This window comes from Mytilus trossulus, chromosome 8 (genome assembly GCF_036588685.1).
Source record: "Mytilus trossulus isolate FHL-02 chromosome 8, PNRI_Mtr1.1.1.hap1, whole genome shotgun sequence".
In the NCBI taxonomy this organism is placed as follows: Eukaryota; Metazoa; Mollusca; class Bivalvia; order Mytilida; family Mytilidae; genus Mytilus; species Mytilus trossulus.
Window position 1 is genome coordinate 54,104,900 of NC_086380.1, and position 20,262 is coordinate 54,125,161.

The 20,262-nt window shown below is 33.5% G+C and overlaps 3 protein-coding genes across 8 annotated transcripts in view; 2 read left to right on the forward strand and 1 right to left on the reverse strand.

The window, feature by feature from the left end:
- Positions 1-9,943, reverse strand: part of LOC134681153 (dynein axonemal heavy chain 10-like) — a 73,148-nt gene extending 63,205 nt beyond the window's left edge. For all 4 annotated transcript variants that reach the window (XM_063540612.1, XM_063540611.1, XM_063540610.1 and 1 more), the window contains exons 1-10: positions 9,632-9,943; positions 7,940-8,098; positions 6,531-6,685; positions 5,241-5,471; positions 4,070-4,878; positions 3,522-3,720; positions 2,953-3,069; positions 1,720-1,968; positions 859-1,035; positions 31-190 (exon numbers count right to left, since the gene is read on the reverse strand). In XM_063540612.1, coding sequence (XP_063396682.1) covers positions 31-190; positions 859-1,035; positions 1,720-1,968; positions 2,953-3,069; positions 3,522-3,720; positions 4,070-4,878; positions 5,241-5,471; positions 6,531-6,685; positions 7,940-8,098; positions 9,632-9,848 — 2,473 coding nt within the window. In that variant the 5' untranslated portion in view covers positions 9,849-9,943. The remainder of the gene's footprint in view (positions 1-30; positions 191-858; positions 1,036-1,719; positions 1,969-2,952; positions 3,070-3,521; positions 3,721-4,069; positions 4,879-5,240; positions 5,472-6,530; positions 6,686-7,939; positions 8,099-9,631) is intronic.
- A 308-nt stretch (positions 9,944-10,251) lies between these two features.
- LOC134681154 (aspartate beta-hydroxylase domain-containing protein 2-like) lies at positions 10,252-13,290 on the forward strand. Of its 2 annotated transcripts, none has more exons than XM_063540615.1 (2): positions 10,252-10,859; positions 13,048-13,290. In XM_063540615.1, exons 1-2 carry the CDS (start codon positions 10,379-10,381, stop codon positions 13,269-13,271), a joined length of 705 nt encoding a protein of 234 aa, XP_063396685.1. In that variant the 5' UTR covers positions 10,252-10,378; the 3' UTR covers positions 13,272-13,290. The 2 variants fall into 2 exon arrangements, with proteins under 2 accessions (XP_063396685.1, XP_063396684.1); XM_063540614.1 differs by having other exon boundaries at positions 10,260-11,036.
- A 3,930-nt stretch (positions 13,291-17,220) lies between these two features.
- Positions 17,221-20,262, forward strand: LOC134681155 (aspartate beta-hydroxylase domain-containing protein 2-like). Of its 2 annotated transcripts, none has more exons than XM_063540618.1 (2): positions 17,221-17,831; positions 20,020-20,262. In XM_063540618.1, the coding sequence occupies exons 1-2, from the start codon at positions 17,351-17,353 to the stop codon at positions 20,241-20,243; spliced, it is 705 nt and encodes a 234-aa protein (XP_063396688.1). In that variant the 5' UTR covers positions 17,221-17,350; the 3' UTR covers positions 20,244-20,262. The 2 variants fall into 2 exon arrangements, with proteins under 2 accessions (XP_063396688.1, XP_063396687.1); XM_063540617.1 differs by having other exon boundaries at positions 17,233-18,008.

Here is a 20,262-nt window from a genome sequence, read left to right on the forward strand (position 1 = left end):
TCATTTATCACAATCAGCCTGGTACCTTACCTTCTGTGTCAGCTTCTTTAGGTTGATGTGATGGTTTAATCAACAAGTTACGTTTGATCAGCTGTTTAAGTTTAGGTTCAGATTCCTCAACCCATCTAGCAAACTTGTATTTCTCATAATTCCACATTTCTCTTCCTATTCTGGCATATTTTTCCTTTGCCTGTAGTAAAATAAAAATTTAAAATTAACCCCTACTTCTCTTTGCTTATGAAACCTCTAAATATCTTTGTAAATTATTCGTTTAATATGTTTGAGCTTTTGATTTTGCCATTTGATTACGGACTGTCCGTTTTTTCTCACAGTTTATTATTTCATTTTTACCCCCCAGTAACAGCAATACAATTTCTATTGACAATTGCTACATGAATATATTTTCTTGTATTTCATGGGATTTTTTTTTACCAATTGTTTATTTAATGTCCATATAACTACACATGCTTAAACTCCAAACTTTGCCTTTTCTTTGCATTTAAAAATAAATTTGTTCTAAAAAATATGAAAGTACAATTATGTATGGATGTCAGTTTTTGTTGTTTGTGGATAGTCTATGGTTCTGTAATTATTGAGATTTAAGTCAAAATGTTAGTCAAACATAATTTATTGTGATCCATGCAATATGTGAAAAATGAAAACCAAAATATATAAATACATCCACAGTTTACAATTACCAATTTGCTGTTTCAGAATTTAATGCATTCTAGGTAATATTTCCAAAAGTGTACACCAAAATGTTTAACCAATGATATAAAGTTATTTTCCTTTTAGTGTACATACAATCAGATTACCAATAGTCCTCTAGATTCTGAAAAGATGAATTTATCAACTTACGTCTACTCCCTCTTTCCCTTCCATCATTTCGTCCATTGTCAGGAATCGTACGATTGTGTGCTTCATACGATGAAACAATGATCTCTCCCAGAATATAGATCCTGCCACAGGAGGGTGGTTCTTATACAGAGCAGGGACATCTGTTCCGTCGTGAAACAAATCCTCCATTGTTGCCACCTGAAAACATAAACAAATAAATTACCCATAGATATAAGAAGATGTGGCATGAGTGCCAATGAGACAACTCTCCACCAGGAACAATATGTAAAAGTATACCATTATAGGTCAATGTATGTCTTTAACACAGTCTTGAATTACAAATTCAAAAAGGCCTTTCCTTCTTTACAAAATTAAGCATGTGCTTATTAAATTGAAAACATAGTACAGATCTTAAGAAAATGTGGAATAAAATATCTTATTTCTGAATTTCATATATATTTTCTTTAAGGTGGTACTTAACACTGCAGAAAGATGACGCTGTAAAATTAGCTAAATGTTTTGATTACTTTGCATTGTTAAGGAATATTAAGCTTCTAAATGATCAAAATTAGTTTTTGTCAAACTGCTATATAACCTGAGAGTAATTTTCTGATAAATTGGTTAGTTCAAATTTTTTCAAATTTTTATATTTTTGTCAAAGGGTCAAAGTACATACTTTGTCACAATTTTATGAAAATTAAACGAGCCAAATTATTGTTAGTGAAGGTGTTGGGTACCACCTTAATAGGCGCAACCAGAAGGTTATATTCAAGAATCTTAAATAAAATATATACACACTTATCTGAAAATTTTATTATGTATGTCTTATGTGGCAATTCAAATATTTGAACAAATAAGAAAATTATTTAATTCTTTACGCACCTCCTTTTCAAACTGTTTGAGAATGTCTTCAAACTTCTGCATGAGTCTGGCATTAATGGCTGCTCTTGATCTAATGTGTTTAAACTTCAACAACATATCAAAAGCTCCCTCAGCGGACCTCAATGATCGGAAGGAATCATCAATGAAGTTGTTGGCTTCGTTGTCAATGGCCTTGACATCCATGTTGAACTGAGCCATCACATTGTTCCATGCACTCTTATGCTTGTCAACAAATGGGTCAAAGGTCACCTAGAAAATAAACAACTTGATGAAATTACAACACATTGATTATTTGAACAATGATATTACAATGATTTTATTTGGTGGCATTTTGACTTGCTGCCATAAAAATATAGGTTTAATAATATAATGTCGGTTTAAATCGTCATAAACATATGAAGCTGATAGAACAGCTCAATGTTTGCTATAGATATTTCAGAAAGAATCTGCAAATTCAAAATAGTTTGTTTGGTGTGGTTCCATCCTTTCAGAGTCCATTAATTCTTTGTCATTGTATAATGTTTAAACATGGCTAATTTATTCTTGTCTCTTCCTATTTACCTTTAAATAATTCATTGAAGGTCAGTGTTATATAAGAAGGAATATGCAGTTTCTTGTGTACAGCTCTAACCATAGTCGATCTCTGATAAAAATCCATCCCTTAATTGTATTTTGATGCATTCTTACATCCATTTTTAGTTTCTTTTGAATATCAATAGGTATATATAGATATAGGAAGATGTGGTGTGAGTGCCAATGAGACAACTCTCCATCCAAATAACAATTTAAAAAGTAAACCATTATAGGTTAAAGTACGGCCTTCAACACGGAGCCTTGGCTCACACCGAACAACAAGCTATAAAGGGCCCCAAAATTACTAGTGTAAAACCATACAAACGGGAAAACCAACGGTCTAATCTATATAAAAAAATGAGAAACAAGAAACACGTATATATTACATAAACAAACGACAACTACTGTACATCAGATTCCTGACTTAGGACAGGTCCAAACATTTGCAGCGGGATTAAACGTTTTAATGGATCCAAACCTCCAAAGGTATATATACATTTTTGAGACAGGAACCAAATAATTATTTTCTTACATAAAGCTAAAAGTGTACTTTGTTATTGACTTCCTTGTTGTCTGATACATGTATAATTTGTTTCCTAACCATCTATGATGATTGTTTTCTTTTTTCCCCCCGATAAATTGACAATTTTATAGACTTACATCTTCCAATGGTTTGACTAGGTTACCAACTCTGACTAATACTTCCTCTATTCTCTTTGGATCACCTGTAACAGCCTCTAATTCAGGTCCAAAAATATTCTTAAATTCCTCTATCACCTGATCAAAATAACAAAAAGAATAATTAAAAAATTGTGACGAAAATTTCTCATAAAAAAAATCTCTATCAAAAAAGCATATGATGGGTCATGAGAAAGATGTAATGTGGGCTTTTTGATTTTTCTAACCCTGCCTTAGAAAATGAAGTCATCCTCTGCAGTCATTCTTCTATATTTCAATTTAAAAGAGTTTAAAGAGAATTAAATCATAGAAATAAGTTTCCTGTCAGCTTACTGTAAATTTAGAATTATTGTGTGCATTTATCATTGAGATTTTGTCATTTTACACTTAAATGTATTTCAATTTTTGTGATAGAGAAAAATCCTGTTTAATTCATAAGTCAATTCATAAAAAAATTTATCAAAAGTGATTTTAAACTATTGTGATTATAACCATGTTGCATTTTCCCCAATAATTTATGAATTTACAGTAATTAGAACTGAATGCTTTACCTGAGCTACATCGTACAAGTTCTGACATATCTCTGCCATATGTTTAGTATCTTTAAAGAGATCATTTTTATTGAACTCCCATCTCTGATCTCTGCCTGATGCCTCTATCTTGGCACGGACCTCCATGTATGACGACTCCCACTGTTGTAACATCTGTTTGGCTTCAGCTGTCTTTCTTTTAACTTCTTCTGTCCCTTCTCTGGAAATGAAATAAACAATTACATCATCTTTTAAATTTATTTCAATTACCTTAATTTCAGAGAATTCTAAAATTGGCTGCTGATATTTTCATCTCCTTCATACAGATACAACTAGAGGTTAAGAAATAGTCGTAAGTTTTTTTAACATCCAGAAAAACAACTTTGCATTTCCCCCGAGGTTAATATAGTTTCTTCATATTGAGGAATGGGTTTTGCATATCAGTTATTGTAAAATTGAACAATCTTTTTATTTATAAAATTATATGCAACTTCATGTTGCTATAAAATAATCTGAAAGTTGATAGAAAAATATTGAATGAATGAACTTATTGAATGAAACAAACATACTTAAATATAGTTTTGATGTTGATTACTTTAGCCACACGATCTCGTAACTCATTTGCAATTCTTTTCATTAATGGCACCATGCGGTCATCTTTATTATAATGTCTGGATATAATCCAAACCATTCTAAGAGCGTTCATCATTGATGGAATGGTTTCTATGACAACCTGGAATGTAGCACCATGGGTAATATTTTTGAAATGTCTTTCTAAGGTTGATAAAAATCGGACATTGTCTTTAGCCTCGATATAATGTTTATTCAGATCTGCTCTAGTGTCATCGAAGTTATTATCCCATGTTGAATATATATCAATCATCTGTTTGACTTTAGGAATTTTAAGTTGTTCTGTCAGCGCACTAAGAGCAGCATTTCTTTCCCGCCAAAAGTCAATTTCCGCTAAAGGTCCTTTTCCTTGTGGAATTTTTTTAAGTTGAGCCTCCAAAGCTGTTCGAACTTTCTTGGCCCATTCTGAACATGTGTCATTAATTAACTGTTTAAGAGTAGGATCGCGTAGGACTTCCTCAACTGTCTCTGGTAAATCAATCTCAGGTATTTCTAACTTTACTTCACCGTCAATCTGTTGAATTGTTCTGTTAATACTGGCAGCAAATTTCTCCATGTTAATAAGGAACTCATCTCTAAGCATGGCTTTAGCTCTACTCTCGGCAACACTGGTTTTACTCTCGTTATCTCCCTCAGATTTTACAGATACATCTGTCACTTGTGTATCAGTTCGACTTACAGATCTCTCAATAGGTTTAGGTCCTTCACCATTTTTGTGTTGGTTATATGACAGTAATGGCATGTATACCTACAATCAATTCAGAAAAGAAATTGAAAGATATAAAAAAGTGGACTTTCACTGTTTATAGCTATAAGAAGATGTGGTATGAGTGCCAATGACTGGCAATGAGACAAGTCACAAAATAACAAGTTATAAAAGTTAACCATTGAAGATCAAGGTACAGTAATCAACACAGAGCCTAGGCTCACACTGACTGAACAGCAAACTATAAAAGGCCCCAAAAATTTAAAAAAAATGTTATATATATTTATATGTATTTATATCTTATAACCAAATTATTTTTCAACTATACAGAGATGTATTGATAAACAATTACTTTGAATTTAATTGAGGCAAAGTTGAATATAGATGGTATTAGCTGATTTTACCTGTGAAATAACCTGTTCTAACATGACCAATACAGAGTTACTATTGATGGTTCCCATCTCAAAGTAGGCAGGTAGTGTTTCATTTGCCTCTTCCATACTGTTAGGTAACGGTACCATACCTGGGGTATTACGTAGGAAGTAAACACAGTCTACCTGATCAGCAACATCCTCAGGTAAATGGAGGTAACACATAAACAAGTATGTCCTCAGTACTTTCTGTTTTATTATTTGCTAAAATGTAAAAAATATTTTTTCATACAGATGAAATAGAATATAGAAAAAAATTGACACAAATGGCAGGTTATTATTTTCTCCTGTTTTGGAGGGGATAAAAGGATGCATATTATACACAACAGTGTACTATACACTGAGCGAAATAGGTTATTATAATTGGATTTTGTATCTGATTGAATATGAATGATTACTCATATTTTATACATGTCCAATATGGAAACAAATAATTCTGATATGATTTGTAATATTTTGATATGAACTTTGCTTGCAAACTTGAATTCATCCACTGTCAATACAGCTACATATCTAGGTGAGAACTGATCTACATGGATCTTCCAGTTTTTAACCAGTTATTCAGGCATTTAAGGTAGTTCATAAGTAAATGTTTTTTGAGACAGAATTTTCTTATAATTTACCAAAATGAAGATTTTACAATGCTTTTTTCAAAAATATAAAATAAAAAGTATGGGTCACCGTGCTATTTTTCAAGCTATGAGTCGTTAAAAATTGCCTGAATTTGGTTAGTTAGTTCATGGAAAAACACATGAGTGCATAAAAAAGTTCTATGAGATAGAATTTTGAAATAAATTGTGAGAAGATAGGTTTTGTAATATGCTATAAGAAAATAAAAAGAAAACATGGTGTCACCGAAATTGTTTTCTTGTCACAAGTAAAAATAAGAAATTTCCCTATTAGCCTAGTATAAATTTTGTACTAAAAGAGTTATTTCCCCTTAAATGGCTCATTTGCAAAAAATTATTTAAAAAAACAAAAAGGTTGATATTTGTTAAAATATTTCGATAATACAATAAATTAACAGGTTTTCTTTATATAAATAAACAGTCTAACTATAAAATTGCAAATATTTGTCCAAATTGCTGATTTGGGCAAATAACTAGACCGATTTTGTACTGTGATTGTACAATCCAAGATGGTGGTATACCATCAATCTACCTTAATGAGTTGAGAAACATTCATTAAAAAATCAATGAACCATGATATTTTTTTTGGGGTAAAATTTCATCATATTTAAGTTCCAAGATAATTGTTACTTACTGTCTTAGGGACTTTTTCTTCTTCTTTATCTTCATCCTTATCATCTTCTGTTTCTCCAGCCTCAGTGGCAGCCTCACTTTCAGGGAGGGGAGTTTTAGATTCATCTTCTTTTTTCTCATCGCCTGCACCATCTTTTCCTTTCTTTTTCCGTTTTCCTATTACATGTATTAAAAAAAGATTAATTTAAATAGTGGACTCTTTTAAAAAGAGTCCGCTATTTAAATTAATCTTTTTGTTTTTGTTGTTGATGTAAAAAAAACTAAACATGTCTATATTTTATTTTTGGTTGCACAATATTGGACATTTTTTTTTCATTGGGCAATGAGAATATAAAATTGAAATGGAAATGGGGAATGTGTCAAAAAGACAGCGGAAGGCCACCAATGGGGCTTCAATGCATCGAGAAACTCCCACACCCTGAGGAGTCCTTCAGCTTGTCTTATACATAGTACATTGTAGATGCAAATATGTTCTGCATGTTCCTTACTTTAAAAAACACTTTCTTTAAATTACAACTAAATAACATAATATTTAAAAAAATTACCTAAACTGTACGTTCATTTATAAAATCTAAATTAAACAATACTAGAGCTCTATAGACTGGTTTATGTTAATACTTAGGATTAAATAAACTATTCAAGCTAATCTGATTAAAAATACTTATAAAAATTTCATTTTGAATGCAGAAATGGTCAAAGAAATCTGAGTCATCTATTGAACTGCTGCCAATTTAAAACCTAATTGAGCGCTGGCAAAAATCAGAAATTTGAAATTCAATACAAGTGTTTAAACTATATTGTATTTCTGTTTTATAAGTTATATTTCTGTTATAATGTTAAAGCAGGCATGTCAGTTACAGCTAGTAAATCTATGTTTCATTTCCATTTTGTTTAGTTTCTTCTGTTACATGTTCTACTAACATCAGATTTTTTTAAAACTGAATATTCAGGTGTATTTGTTTTATTCTATGTTGCCTTCAGTTATGAAGGAGGGTTTGAGAATTCACAAAACAAGTTTAACCCCATCACATTTTTTAGCCTGTCCCAAGACAGGAGCTATATGTTAGCGTTATTTTTAATTTTAATTTTGGTTTTGATTTATATGTTTCAGAGCTAGGTGTGACATCTCCTTTCTCTGAACAAGAACACATTTTTGTTTTTGCTTAAACATGCCTATGGTGTCACTGTGTTAAAGACTACTTATAGGTTGCCTGGAACTTTTTTTTCAGTTCTCTGGTTGGGTTGTTGGCTCTTTGACAAATGATCCCATTTCTATTTTCAATTTTAATAGCCATTTACGGGAAATACAAACAGGAACATTTTCTTTTTCTTTCTATATCATTTAAATTGATTATTTATACTACATCTTTTTTTTATCAAATTGTGTCCGATCCCATTTAACAATTTTACCTGTACTTTTCCGTGATGTATTCTCGTCATCTCCTGTAGGTGATGATGTAGGCAGGGCAACAGGAAGTGCTTCTCCCTCTTCTTCATCCTCTGCTTTTTGTTGCTCTGTATCTCCTTCTGCTCCTTCTTCCTCTTCTTGGATGTCAGGAATTTCTGGTTCTACAAATAAATAATTATATATTATACTTAGTGGTTATTGCATCAAGTTAAAACAGGGCATTGATTCATCAGTGAAATCTTAATTGTACCCTGATAAGGCTGTCATCTAACACTGACTAAATTAAGGTGCATAGTTTTCATGGTTTTCAGAATAGTTAAATCATTATAATTAAATAGAGGGATATCATTCTTTGGACATTAATTAGTGAATACATGAATACTGAAAGAAGTTTTATCATAGAAATATGTAAAATCATTTCAGGGTAACTTTAATAATTTAGATTTTTGAAAATAAGAAGAGCAGCTGGAGTTTGTGTCTTTTGAACACAATGCTCAGCTCGCACTATTAAAAAAATCACTATAACTGAGTAAAATATGTGACATATTTATCCTTCTTTGACGTATACATGTATATACAAGTACATGAAGTACATACTAAACTCGCTAAAGCTTAAACCTGATATGGGACAGACAAACAGACTGATAAACTGTTAGGATCCTCTGCTACAGTAGAAGTTTGGAGAATTAAAATTTACTATCTGGGTTTCAAGACTTATCCACAAAAAGTTTGATTCATAAAAGACGGAATATTTCCAGGTTATATATCTCCAGTTCTTGAACAAACCCATTACAATAAGTTTATTTCCTTTTCTTTTCACTCTTTTGTTAGATGTCAAGTGAAAGGAATAGATATTCACAAATTATTTGGAATTTTCTCGTTTTACATACATGTATATAGATAAAAAAAAAATTCTTCCATTGCATTTGGATATCAAAAATGGGAATGCATCCATGATAAATCTAATGTCAAACTTTCAGTTTCACATAAATGTACAAACATACAATGTATTTCTTTCAGAGTGTATGCATATTTCATATCATCATGCACTAAAAATGGCTGTTCTAATTAACAAAAAACATCCTTTGGCAACATTTCTGAACACTGATAAAACAATAAAATATTTTGAATGCAGATTTCCCCCAATACCTGATCATAGTGTTAATTATGAAAAAATAAGTTGATTGAAAGCGTGGAATAACCTAATAAATTTGATGATTTCTGCCTTAGTTCAGTTAAATAAAGCTTATCGCCATTTTTCCCCCATTACTAGACATCACAGTCAGGTTCCTGTAAAATTTTGACGTCATAATACATGTATCTGACCCCACAATGGAAAAATGATTGTTGTATGGCGTCAATAGTCAAAGCAGGACCAATTCTCAAGTCAGCCTGGACAAGTGATAAGGTTTATACAAATCAGGGCGAACTGAAACATGGTGAACAGGGGATCGTTAACATGGACAAATCTCAATTTGGGAAAACAGAAGACCAACAGACTGCACCTTCTGTCGATGTAAGGCATCAAAGAAAAAAATATAATAGCCTTTCAAGATGTCATAATAATTTGAATTACAATATTAATGTGCCAACATGAATTTCTGTGCTTAATCATAATTGTGGGTACTTTGAGAGCTATAAATCCAGGTTGTTACAGTTATCAAAACACTTCTAGAGAAATACACTTTATTTACCACATTCAACAACTACATCCTCTTCTTCTTCACGGATAACTTTGTAAAATATTATCGAATTTTCATTTTCTTCTGGAGTGTCATTCAAAAATTTGCTAAGTTGACGTTCATACAATCCGTCTTCCCGCTCTAAAAAGTCATCAAAAACGTCCTTTTCTGAAATGCCAAGTGCTAAATTGACTTGCTTCGCAATCCATTCAAACCGAGGATCATCCATGGTGTATATATACGTTCTTCTAAAGCTTCATTTTATAAAATGTGTTTTGAAACTTGCGGGCGCCTGTTTGTTTCTGTTTACTTGGAGAATGTTTAGTCAAAAATATAGTGCGTGTTTACTGAGTTAGTATCTATTGAATGATACTGTGACTCAGCTATAAAGATATAGCAAAAGCCTTGTTTATTCAAAATTTTCGAATCGCTATTAATCCATCAGGTAATTGACACTTATTTAATGATAAAAGTTGATATCTTCGTAACTAGCGTATGAATATGTTCTATGTCGGACTACTTTCTTTCGTCCATATTGTTTAACGACGTTACGGTGGCAACGGTGGCTATATCGTATTTTTTTAATTCTTATTTTGAATAAAAAATATTTCATCTAATTTTATGATAATTATAAATTTACACATATAGAGATAAATATCAGTTGATATACCATGATTTTTTTTCGTATCTTCGTAGAAGCTCGCCAACAGTCGCTACTTTCCTTTTCGAAAACGAAAGTAAACCGTCAACAACATAAAAATGGAATTTTTTATTGTATTTTCAACTGGTATTGTTGGGCTTGTATTAGCTTTTGCTGTTTACATGTATCTTTTTATATTCAACGTGAGACCAAATAGAAAAATAACCGAATGTGACGACAAAGACTGTGTGAGATGTAAGAAGTATACAGAAATAAAAGAAAAAGCAGTTGTTTTGTACAGGAACTACATTGACGATTGTGATAGTGACTTGTTAAGGATACAATCTTCAGTGAATGACATAAACAAAACCAGACACAATAGAAAACAATGCCCTAATGTCTTTTTCATGAAAAGTCTTAAAAGCCAGCCTTGGCTATCAGAGACAAATAGTGACATTGAACAAGATGTGAACACCTTGGAGACAAATATGTCAATGATTCAGTCAGATTTTGTTCGGATAATAGATTCTTCTGAGGATCACTGGCTGATTAATAACACACCCAATGGCTTCTGGGAAGTGTTTCATTTAGTTAACCAAGGTACCGTTGTTGAAAAGAACACACAGCTTGTGCCAAAGACATACGATCTCATTAAAAATTTAAAATCAGCTATGCTAAACACTGTTTTTGGAAATGTGGCGTTTTCTGTTGTTTATCCAGGAACAACTATTTCTGACCATTATGGCCCTACCAACATCAGACTTCGTTGTCACCTAGGTAAATAAATTTGCATTAAAACTAATGTGATATGTATCATGATTAATTTTGTATATGATTGATGCAGTGTGATGGGGCCATATTGATTTATATTTGGTTGATTTATTTTAAGAAGAACATATTATGCATATTTTAAGTAGAACATATTATGCATGTCCCGTAGCCTTTGTTTAAAGAAGTAATTAAATAAGCAGATAACACATATGGAGTCGACCAAAATACAGGACAGTAGATTTTGGCTGTCTCAGTTAAACAACGTTTGAACTGGGACAAATATATACAATCTTTTAGATGTTAAGGGGTTCGTTTTGCTCAGTCCTTAGTTTTCTGTGAAGTGATTTGTAGAATGTTTAGTGTTATTGAATTCCCTCAGAGTTCCCTGTTTTTTTATTGATATCTTTTGCTTTTAATTTAGTTTCAGTTTTGAAACATGTCTTCTCATGTGATTCTTTTTATATGTGAGCATGGGTCTGAAAAGTATACACAGTATATTTGGAGTTCAGTTTATAAAATAACATTAAAAGAGGTGCCGAAGATACCAATAAGGGGACATTCAAAATACATGAGTAAAATAGAAACTGACGTCGTCGACCCCCCAGGCAACAATTATCAAATGATGAAAAGACAATCAATTCCACAAAACACAGCAACACATGTAGAAACTGAAGACTGAGCAACACTAACCCAGCTAGTTCATTCAACAAGTAGATATGATCTCGGGTGCTCAGGAAGAGCAAGTAAGTCAATCCTGCACCACGTGATCGAGGCACCCGCCGTGCTACTTATGGTAAGAAACTTGTGGTGACGAGTCTCATTCGACGATCTCATTAGTTTAAACATATTTATTTATAGTGTATTGGGAAACAAGTTTTGCAACTTATATTAATCCCTTTCCACTTTGCGGGTGCGAGTGCTGCCTTGTAGCGGCATTAGCCTACTCTTTTTCGAAATCTACAAGGGTGTCTTTAACGTGTAGTGGTTAGTGCATCGGACTACTAACACAAAGGTTCCTGGTTCGATTCCCGTTTGGGATGAAAATTTCAGGAAACTCAATTTTCGGCTCTCCCTTGACACCATTTGCGAGTATGGTCTTGAGGAAACGATGATAGTCCGTCGGACGGGGACGATAAATGGCTGGCCCGTGTTAAAAGAGAGCCACATCTCTTGCACGTTAAAGACGATCTCATTAACATGATCAACAGGACATGGTTGTGGTTTCAACAATTAGACGTCTGCGACACAGATGTTAATCCATAACGGCCTTTCAACTCGTGATGGCGTCTGTAAAACTTACTTTTAAAGGGATCACTCCATCACTAGAAATAAATGGTTCAATACGATCACAGAAAAAACTCTATCAAAGAATTCATGATAGAACACATACAAACTCCAAACTCTTTGAGTATAATATCAGCTGGAAGATATATACTCAAGTCCTGTCCCAAGTCAGGAGCCTCTGGCCTTTGTTAGTCTTGTATTATTTTAATTTTGGTTTCTTGTGTACAATTTGGAAACTAGTATGGCGTTCATTATCACTGAACTAGTATATATTAGTTTAGGGGACAGCTGAAGGACGCCTCCGGGTGCGGGAATTTCTCGCTACATTGAAGACCTGTTGATGACCTTCTGCTGTTGTTTTTTTCTTTGGTCGGGTAGTTGTCTCTTTGACACATTCCCCATTTCCATTCTCAATTTTATCAATATGCAGGCGCTGCAGCTGCCTGGGATGCTGCTTCATAGAAATTCAATATTCACAGTTTTGAAATTGAAATCATCTCTCTTGTCTCGTATGAACGCAGTTTCTAAATCATATAGATGTAAGGCAGAATTAACTGTATTTGTGGTAAACTTTAGTCATGGTTTAAAGTGATCACCAAACATGTGGTATCACATTCTGTTTTTATCCAGGTAAGGCAATAATATTGATAATGACTTTATATAACATGTTAACATTCACATGCAGTAATTTTAATGTTAACAATCGTTAAATGTATGATAAATATATTTGCAGGCCTTCAGACTTCTCCATTTTGTTCCATAGTTGTGGATGGACAGAAAAAATCATGGAGAAACGGAAAAGTGATTTTATTTGATGATTCCTATTTGCATGGTGTAGAATACACACATGATGTGAGAGATGAGAATAAATACAGAGCTGTCTTGATGATGGACATGTGGCATCCAGATATCACAAAAGAGGAACAAAAAATACTAAGTTACATGTTTCCTCCATAATAAATTATACCAAAGTTAACATGGCGTTCAATAGGATATTGAATTATGAAGTGACTTATTTTACACATGACAGTAAGGTACTAACAGTAAAATAAAATGTGATCTATTGCCATGAATGAGGAAGTAAACTATAGGTCACCATTAAGCCCAACAATAAGACAAACATACATTATAAAAAAGAAGATGTAGTATGATTGCCAATGAGGCACCTCTCCACAAGAGACCAAATGACTCAGAAATTAACAACAATAGGGGACCGTACAGCCTTCATCAGTGAGCAAACCCCATACCGCATAGTCAGCTATAAAAGGCCCCGAAATAACAAATGCAAAACAATTCAAACTTGAAAACTAACGACCTCTTTTTAGCTCACCGGGCCCGAAGGGCCAAGTGAGCTTTTCTCATCACTTGGCGTCCGTCGTCCGTCGTCCGTCGTCCGGCGTTAACTTTTACAAAAATCTTCTCCTCTGAAACTACTGGGCCAAATTTAACCAAACTTGGCCACAATCATCATTAATGTATTTAGTTTAAAATTTGTGTTTTTTTACCCGGCCAACCAACCAAGATGGCCGCCATGGCTAAAAATAGAACATAGGGGTAAAATGCAGTTTTTGGCTTATAACTCAAAAACCATTGCATTTAGAGCAAATCTGACGTGGGGTAAAATTGTTCATCAGTTGAAGATCTATCTGCCCTGAAATTTTTAGATGAATCGGACAACTCTTTGTTAGGTTGCTGCCCCTAAATTGGTAATTTTAAGGAAATTTTACTGTTTTGGGTTATTATCTTGAATATTATTATAGATGGAGATAAACTGTAAACAGCAATTATGTACAGCAATTTAAGACTAGAAAATAAGTCAAAATTACCAAAATGGTCAATTGAGCCCCTAAGAAGTTATTGTCCTTTATAATCAATTTTTAACAATTTTCATAAAATTTGGAAATTTTTACTAACATTTTCCACTGAAACCACACGGACAAGTTCATTATAGATAGAGATAATTGTGAGCAGCAAGAAAGTTCAGTAAAGGAAGATGTACAAACTCATCACAATCACCTAAACACAATTTTGTCATGAACTGTCTGCTTCCTCTGTTTGAGTTTCAAAGTGGGTATCATCAACCTAGTAGTCATCACTTCTGTGTTTACTTGAGTTATCATTGATAAGTTCATAACTATAAATTAACTGTTAACCAAGCTTTGATTTTTTTTTTAAATTTGAAGGCTTTTCCACCTTAGGAACATTCGCTAAGGTGTATTTTGCAAAAACTTTTAGGAATTTTTAGTCCTCAATGCTCTTCAAAAAGAGGGACGAAAGATACCAGATGAACTGTCAAACTCATAAATCGAAAATAAACTGACAACTCCATGGCTGAAACGAAAAAAAAAACAAACAGACAAACAAAAGACATGAAACAACATAGTAATCTAAAGAATAAGCAACACGAACCCCACCAAAAACTAGGAGTGATATCAGCTGCTCCGACATGGTAAGCAGATCCTTCTCCACATGTGGCACCCATCGGTAGGTCACATTCATGAAAGAGAACGGGATTATAGTTACAACTTCGTACTTTATTTTTTTACCACGTCAATGCATCGTTATTTTTCTCTTCTTCGTCGTTTTTCGAGATTTAAACTAAAGTTTACTACTGTTTCATTAATTTAGAAGATTGCAAAGACACAGGAATTTCTTTGCGGCAGTAAGTCTTATAATATTGTCTTTTAATGAAACTCTCATACTTATATATTTGTATCACAACCAAAAACAGACGGTATATGGCAAACCCCATGCTATATTAGGTATATTTTGGATGTGGATATATAAGTTATCATGTCTGAATTGAGACATTAAATATATTGCTGCATGTTAGTACAGTGCAACGCCCTTAAGTTATTATGAATTATAACCAAAATTGTTCTCGTCTCAAAAAGACCTTAGATATTTGCTGCTGAAAGCAAACGAACATCAATCAGACAAATAAAAAAAGAACTTTTTCTCTGCTTCATATGTTTCACTTGATAATATAAAAAAGAAAATGTGGTATTATTGTCAATGAGACAACTATCCACAAAAGACCAAGATGACACAAACATTAACAACTATAGGTAACCGTACGGCCTTCAGCAATGAGCAAAGCCCATACCGCATAGTTACCTATAAAAGGCCCCGATAAGACAATGTAAAACAATTCAAACGAGAAAACTAACGGCCTTATTTATGTAAAATAATGAACGAAAAACAAATATGTAACACATAAACAAACGACAACCATTGAATTACAGGCTCCTGACTTGGGACAAGCACATACATAAATATTGTGGCGGGGTTAAACATGTTAGCGGGATCCAAAACCTCCCCTAACTTGGGACAGTGGTATAACAGACTTTCAGTACAACATAAGAACAAACTTATTTACATTCAATGAGTCGATGCTACTACTGGTGTGGTTTTAATTCCCCGAGGTTATCACAAAACCAGTAGTCAGCACTTCTGTGCTGACATGAATTATCATTGATATGGTCATATTTATGAATTACCTGCTTCAAAACTTTTAATTAATTCTTCTTTCTCAGGAATAGATTATCTTAACTGTATTTGGCAAAACTTTTAGGAATTTTTGTCCTCAATACTCTTTAAATTCGTACTTTATTTTGCCTGTCAACGTTTTTGGATTCGAGCGTCACTGATGAGTCTTTTGTAGACGAAACGTGCGCCTAGCGTTTATACAAAATTTAATCCTGGTGTCATAGGGTGAAACTTTGCACATTTATTTCTTATCTCAGATCCGTATTCAATTGCCCACATTAATTTTCTATATTAAAGAGTGTTAGGTATTTGTAGATTTATTGCTTTAGTGAACTTTAGCAGACTGTCTGATTGACCGTTAAATTTAATGTTTGATAAGCTGTGTTTTAACTGTAATCATTTCCAATAAGAAGCCGTATAATTTATGTCTCTGTTTGTTTATATTCTGTCCCTATAGTTGTGTGGTCTGGGAATGAATGACGATTTAATGTGTGAGAAAGTCATGAAAGTAGCAAGGGCCTTTGCGATGATAAAAGTGAGTGAATGTAAAGTTTCGGGATGATTGAAGATAGTTAGTGAAAGAGAATGGATGTGTCTCTGTATTAACAATGTAAATTAATTGAAGTGTATATTTTTGAACCTGTTTTGAAAACACACTTTATAATGATTATTTTAGTTGGTAATATATAACTGTAAAGGAACTTTGTTTTTTTGGTGAAAATTGGGGCCGATTTTGGCCCTTATTGCCCCTACTCCTTTGTATATCTGAAAACACTTCTAGAGAAATACACTTTATTTACCACATTCAACAACTACATCCTCTTCTTCTTCACGGATAACTTTGTAAAATATTATCGAATTTTCATTTTCTTCTGGAGTGTCATTCAAAAATTTGCTAAGTTGACGTTCATACAATCCGTCTTCCCGCTCTAAAAAGTCATCAAAAACGTCCTTTTCTGAAATGCCAAGTGCTAAATTGACTTGCTTCGCAATCCATTCAAACCGAGGATCATCCATGGTGTATATATACGTTCTTCTAAAGCTTCATTTTATAAAATGTGTTTTGAAACTTGCGGGCGCCTGTTTGTTTCTGTTTACTTGGAGAATGTTTAGTCAAAAATATAGTGCGTGTTTACTGAGTTAGTATCTATTGAATGATACTGTGACTCAGCTATAAAGATATAGCAAAAGCCTTGTTTATTAAAAATTTTCGAATCGCTATTAATCCATCAGGTAATTGACACTTATTTAATGATAAAAGTTGATATCTTCGTAACTAGCGTATGAATATGTTCTATGTCGGACTACTTTCTTTCGTCCATATTGTTTAACGACGTTACGGTGGCAACGGTGGCTATATCGTATTTTTTTAATTCTTATTTTGAATAAAAAATATTTCATCTAATTTTATGATAATTATAAATTTACACATATAGAGATAAATATCAGTTGATATACCATGATTTTTTTTCGTATCTTCGTAGAAGCTCGCCAACAGTCGCTACTTTCCTTTTCGAAAACGAAAGTAAACCGTCAACAACATAAAAATGGAATTTTTTATTGTATTTTCAACTGGTATTGTTGGGCTTGTATTAGCTTTTGCTGTTTACATGTATCTTTTTATATTCAACGTGAGACCAAATAGAAAAATAACCGAATGTGACGACAAAGACTGTGTGAGATGTAAGAAGTATACAGAAATAAAAGAAAAAGCAGTTGTTTTGTACAGGAACTACATTGACGATTGTGATAGTGACTTGTTAAGGATACAATCTTCAGTGAATGACATAAACCAAACCAGACACAATAGAAAACAATGCCCTAATGTCTTTTTCATGAAAAGTCTTAAAAGCCAGCCTTGGCTATCAGAGACAAATAGTGACATTGAACAAGATGTGAACACCTTGGAGACAAATATGTCAATGATTCAGTCAGATTTTGTTCGGATAATAGATTCTTCTGAGGATCACTGGCTGATTAATAACACACCCAATGGCTTCTGGGAAGTGTTTCATTTAGTTAACCAAGGTACCGTTGTTGAAAAGAACACACAGCTTGTGCCAAAGACATACGATCTCATTAAAAATTTAAAATCAGCTATGCTAAACACTGTTTTTGGAAATGTGGCGTTTTCTGTTGTTTATCCAGGAACAACTATTTCTGACCATTATGGCCCTACCAACATCAGACTTCGTTGTCACCTAGGTAAATAAATTTGCATTAAAACTAATGTGATATGTATCATGATTAATTTTGTATATGATTGATGCAGTGTGATGGGGCCATATTGATTTATATTTGGTTGATTTATTTTAAGAAGAACATATTATGCATATTTTAAGTAGAACATATTATGCATGTCCCGTAGCCTTTGTTTAAAGAAGTAATTAAATAAGCAGATAACACATATGGAGTCGACCAAAATACAGGACAGTAGATTTTGGCTGTCTCAGTTAAACAACGTTTGAACTGGGACAAATATATACAATCTTTTAGATGTTAAGGGGTTCGTTTTGCTCAGTCCTTAGTTTTCTGTGAAGTGATTTGTAGAATGTTTAGTGTTATTGAATTCCCTCAGAGTTCCCTGTTTTTTTATTGATATCTTTTGCTTTTAATTTAGTTTCAGTTTTGAAACATGTCTTCTCATGTGATTCTTTTTATATGTGAGCATGGGTCTGAAAAGTATACACAGTATATTTGGAGTTCAGTTTATAAAATAACATTAAAAGAGGTGCCGAAGATACCAATAAGGGGACATTCAAAATACATGAGTAAAATAGAAACTGACGTCGTCGACCCCCCAGGCAACAATTATCAAATGATGAAAAGACAATCAATTCCACAAAACACAGCAACACATGTAGAAACTGAAGACTGAGCAACACTAACCCAGCTAGTTCATTCAACAAGTAGATATGATCTCGGGTGCTCAGGAAGAGCAAGTAAGTCAATCCTGCACCACGTGATCGAGGCACCCGCCGTGCTACTTATGGTAAGAAACTTGTGGTGACGAGTCTCATTCGACGATCTCATTAGTTTAAACATATTTATTTATAGTGTATTGGGAAACAAGTTTTGCAACTTATATTAATCCCTTTCCACTTTGCGGGTGCGAGTGCTGCCTTGTAGCGGCATTAGCCTACTCTTTTTCGAAATCTACAAGGGTGTCTTTAACGTGTAGTGGTTAGTGCATCGGACTACTAACACAAAGGTTCCTGGTTCGATTCCCGTTTGGGATGAAAATTTCAGGAAACTCAATTTTCGGCTCTCCCTTGACACCATTTGCGAGTATGGTCTTGAGGAAACGATGATAGTCCGTCGGACGGGGACGATAAATGGCTGGCCCGTGTTAAAAGAGAGCCACATCTCTTGCACGTTAAAGACGATCTCATTAACATGATCAACAGGACATGGTTGTGGTTTCAACAATTAGACGTCTGCGACACAGATGTTAATCCATAACGGCCTTTCAACTCGTGATGGCGTCTGTAAAACTTACTTTTAAAGGGATCACTCCATCACTAGAAATAAATGGTTCAATACGATCACAGAAAAAACTCTATCAAAGAATTCATGATAGAACACATACAAACTCCAAACTCTTTGAGTATAATATCAGCTGGAAGATATATACTCAAGTCCTGTCCCAAGTCAGGAGCCTCTGGCCTTTGTTAGTCTTGTATTATTTTAATTTTGGTTTCTTGTGTACAATTTGGAAACTAGTATGGCGTTCATTATCACTGAACTAGTATATATTAGTTTAGGGGACAGCTGAAGGACGCCTCCGGGTGCGGGAATTTCTCGCTACATTGAAGACCTGTTGATGACCTTCTGCTGTTGTTTTTTTCTTTGGTCGGGTAGTTGTCTCTTTGACACATTCCCCATTTCCATTCTCAATTTTATCAATATGCAGGCGCTGCAGCTGCCTGGGATGCTGCTTCATAGAAATTCAATATTCACAGTTTTGAAATTGAAATCATCTCTCTTGTCTCGTATGAACGCAGTTTCTAAATCATATAGATGTAAGGCAGAATTAACTGTATTTGTGGTAAACTTTAGTCATGGTTTAAAGTGATCACCAAACATGTGGTATCACATTCTGTTTTTATCCAGGTAAGGCAATAATATTGATAATGACTTTATATAACATGTTAACATTCACATGCAGTAATTTTAATGTTAACAATCGTTAAATGTATGATAAATATATTTGCAGGCCTTCAGACTTCTCCATTTTGTTCCATAGTTGTGGATGGACAGAAAAAATCATGGAGAAACGGAAAAGTGATTTTATTTGATGATTCCTATTTGCATGGTGTAGAATACACACATGATGTGAGAGATGAGAATAAATACAGAGCTGTCTTGATGATGGACATGTGGCATCCAGATATCACAAAAGAGGAACAAAAAATACTAAGTTACATGTTTCCTCCATAATAAATTATACCAAAGTTAA

Excerpts from the sequence above, each read along its gene's own strand:
- LOC134681154 (XM_063540614.1), top strand. The coding sequence starts at position 10,379 with ATGGAATTTTTTATTGTATTTTCAACTGGTATTGTTGGGCTTGTATTA. Across the intron at positions 11,037-13,047 it reads CAGACTTCGTTGTCACCTAG|GCCTTCAGACTTCTCCATTT; the intron begins GTAAATAAATTT and ends ATATATTTGCAG.
- LOC134681155 (XM_063540617.1), top strand. The coding sequence starts at position 17,351 with ATGGAATTTTTTATTGTATTTTCAACTGGTATTGTTGGGCTTGTATTA. Across the intron at positions 18,009-20,019 it reads CAGACTTCGTTGTCACCTAG|GCCTTCAGACTTCTCCATTT; the intron begins GTAAATAAATTT and ends ATATATTTGCAG.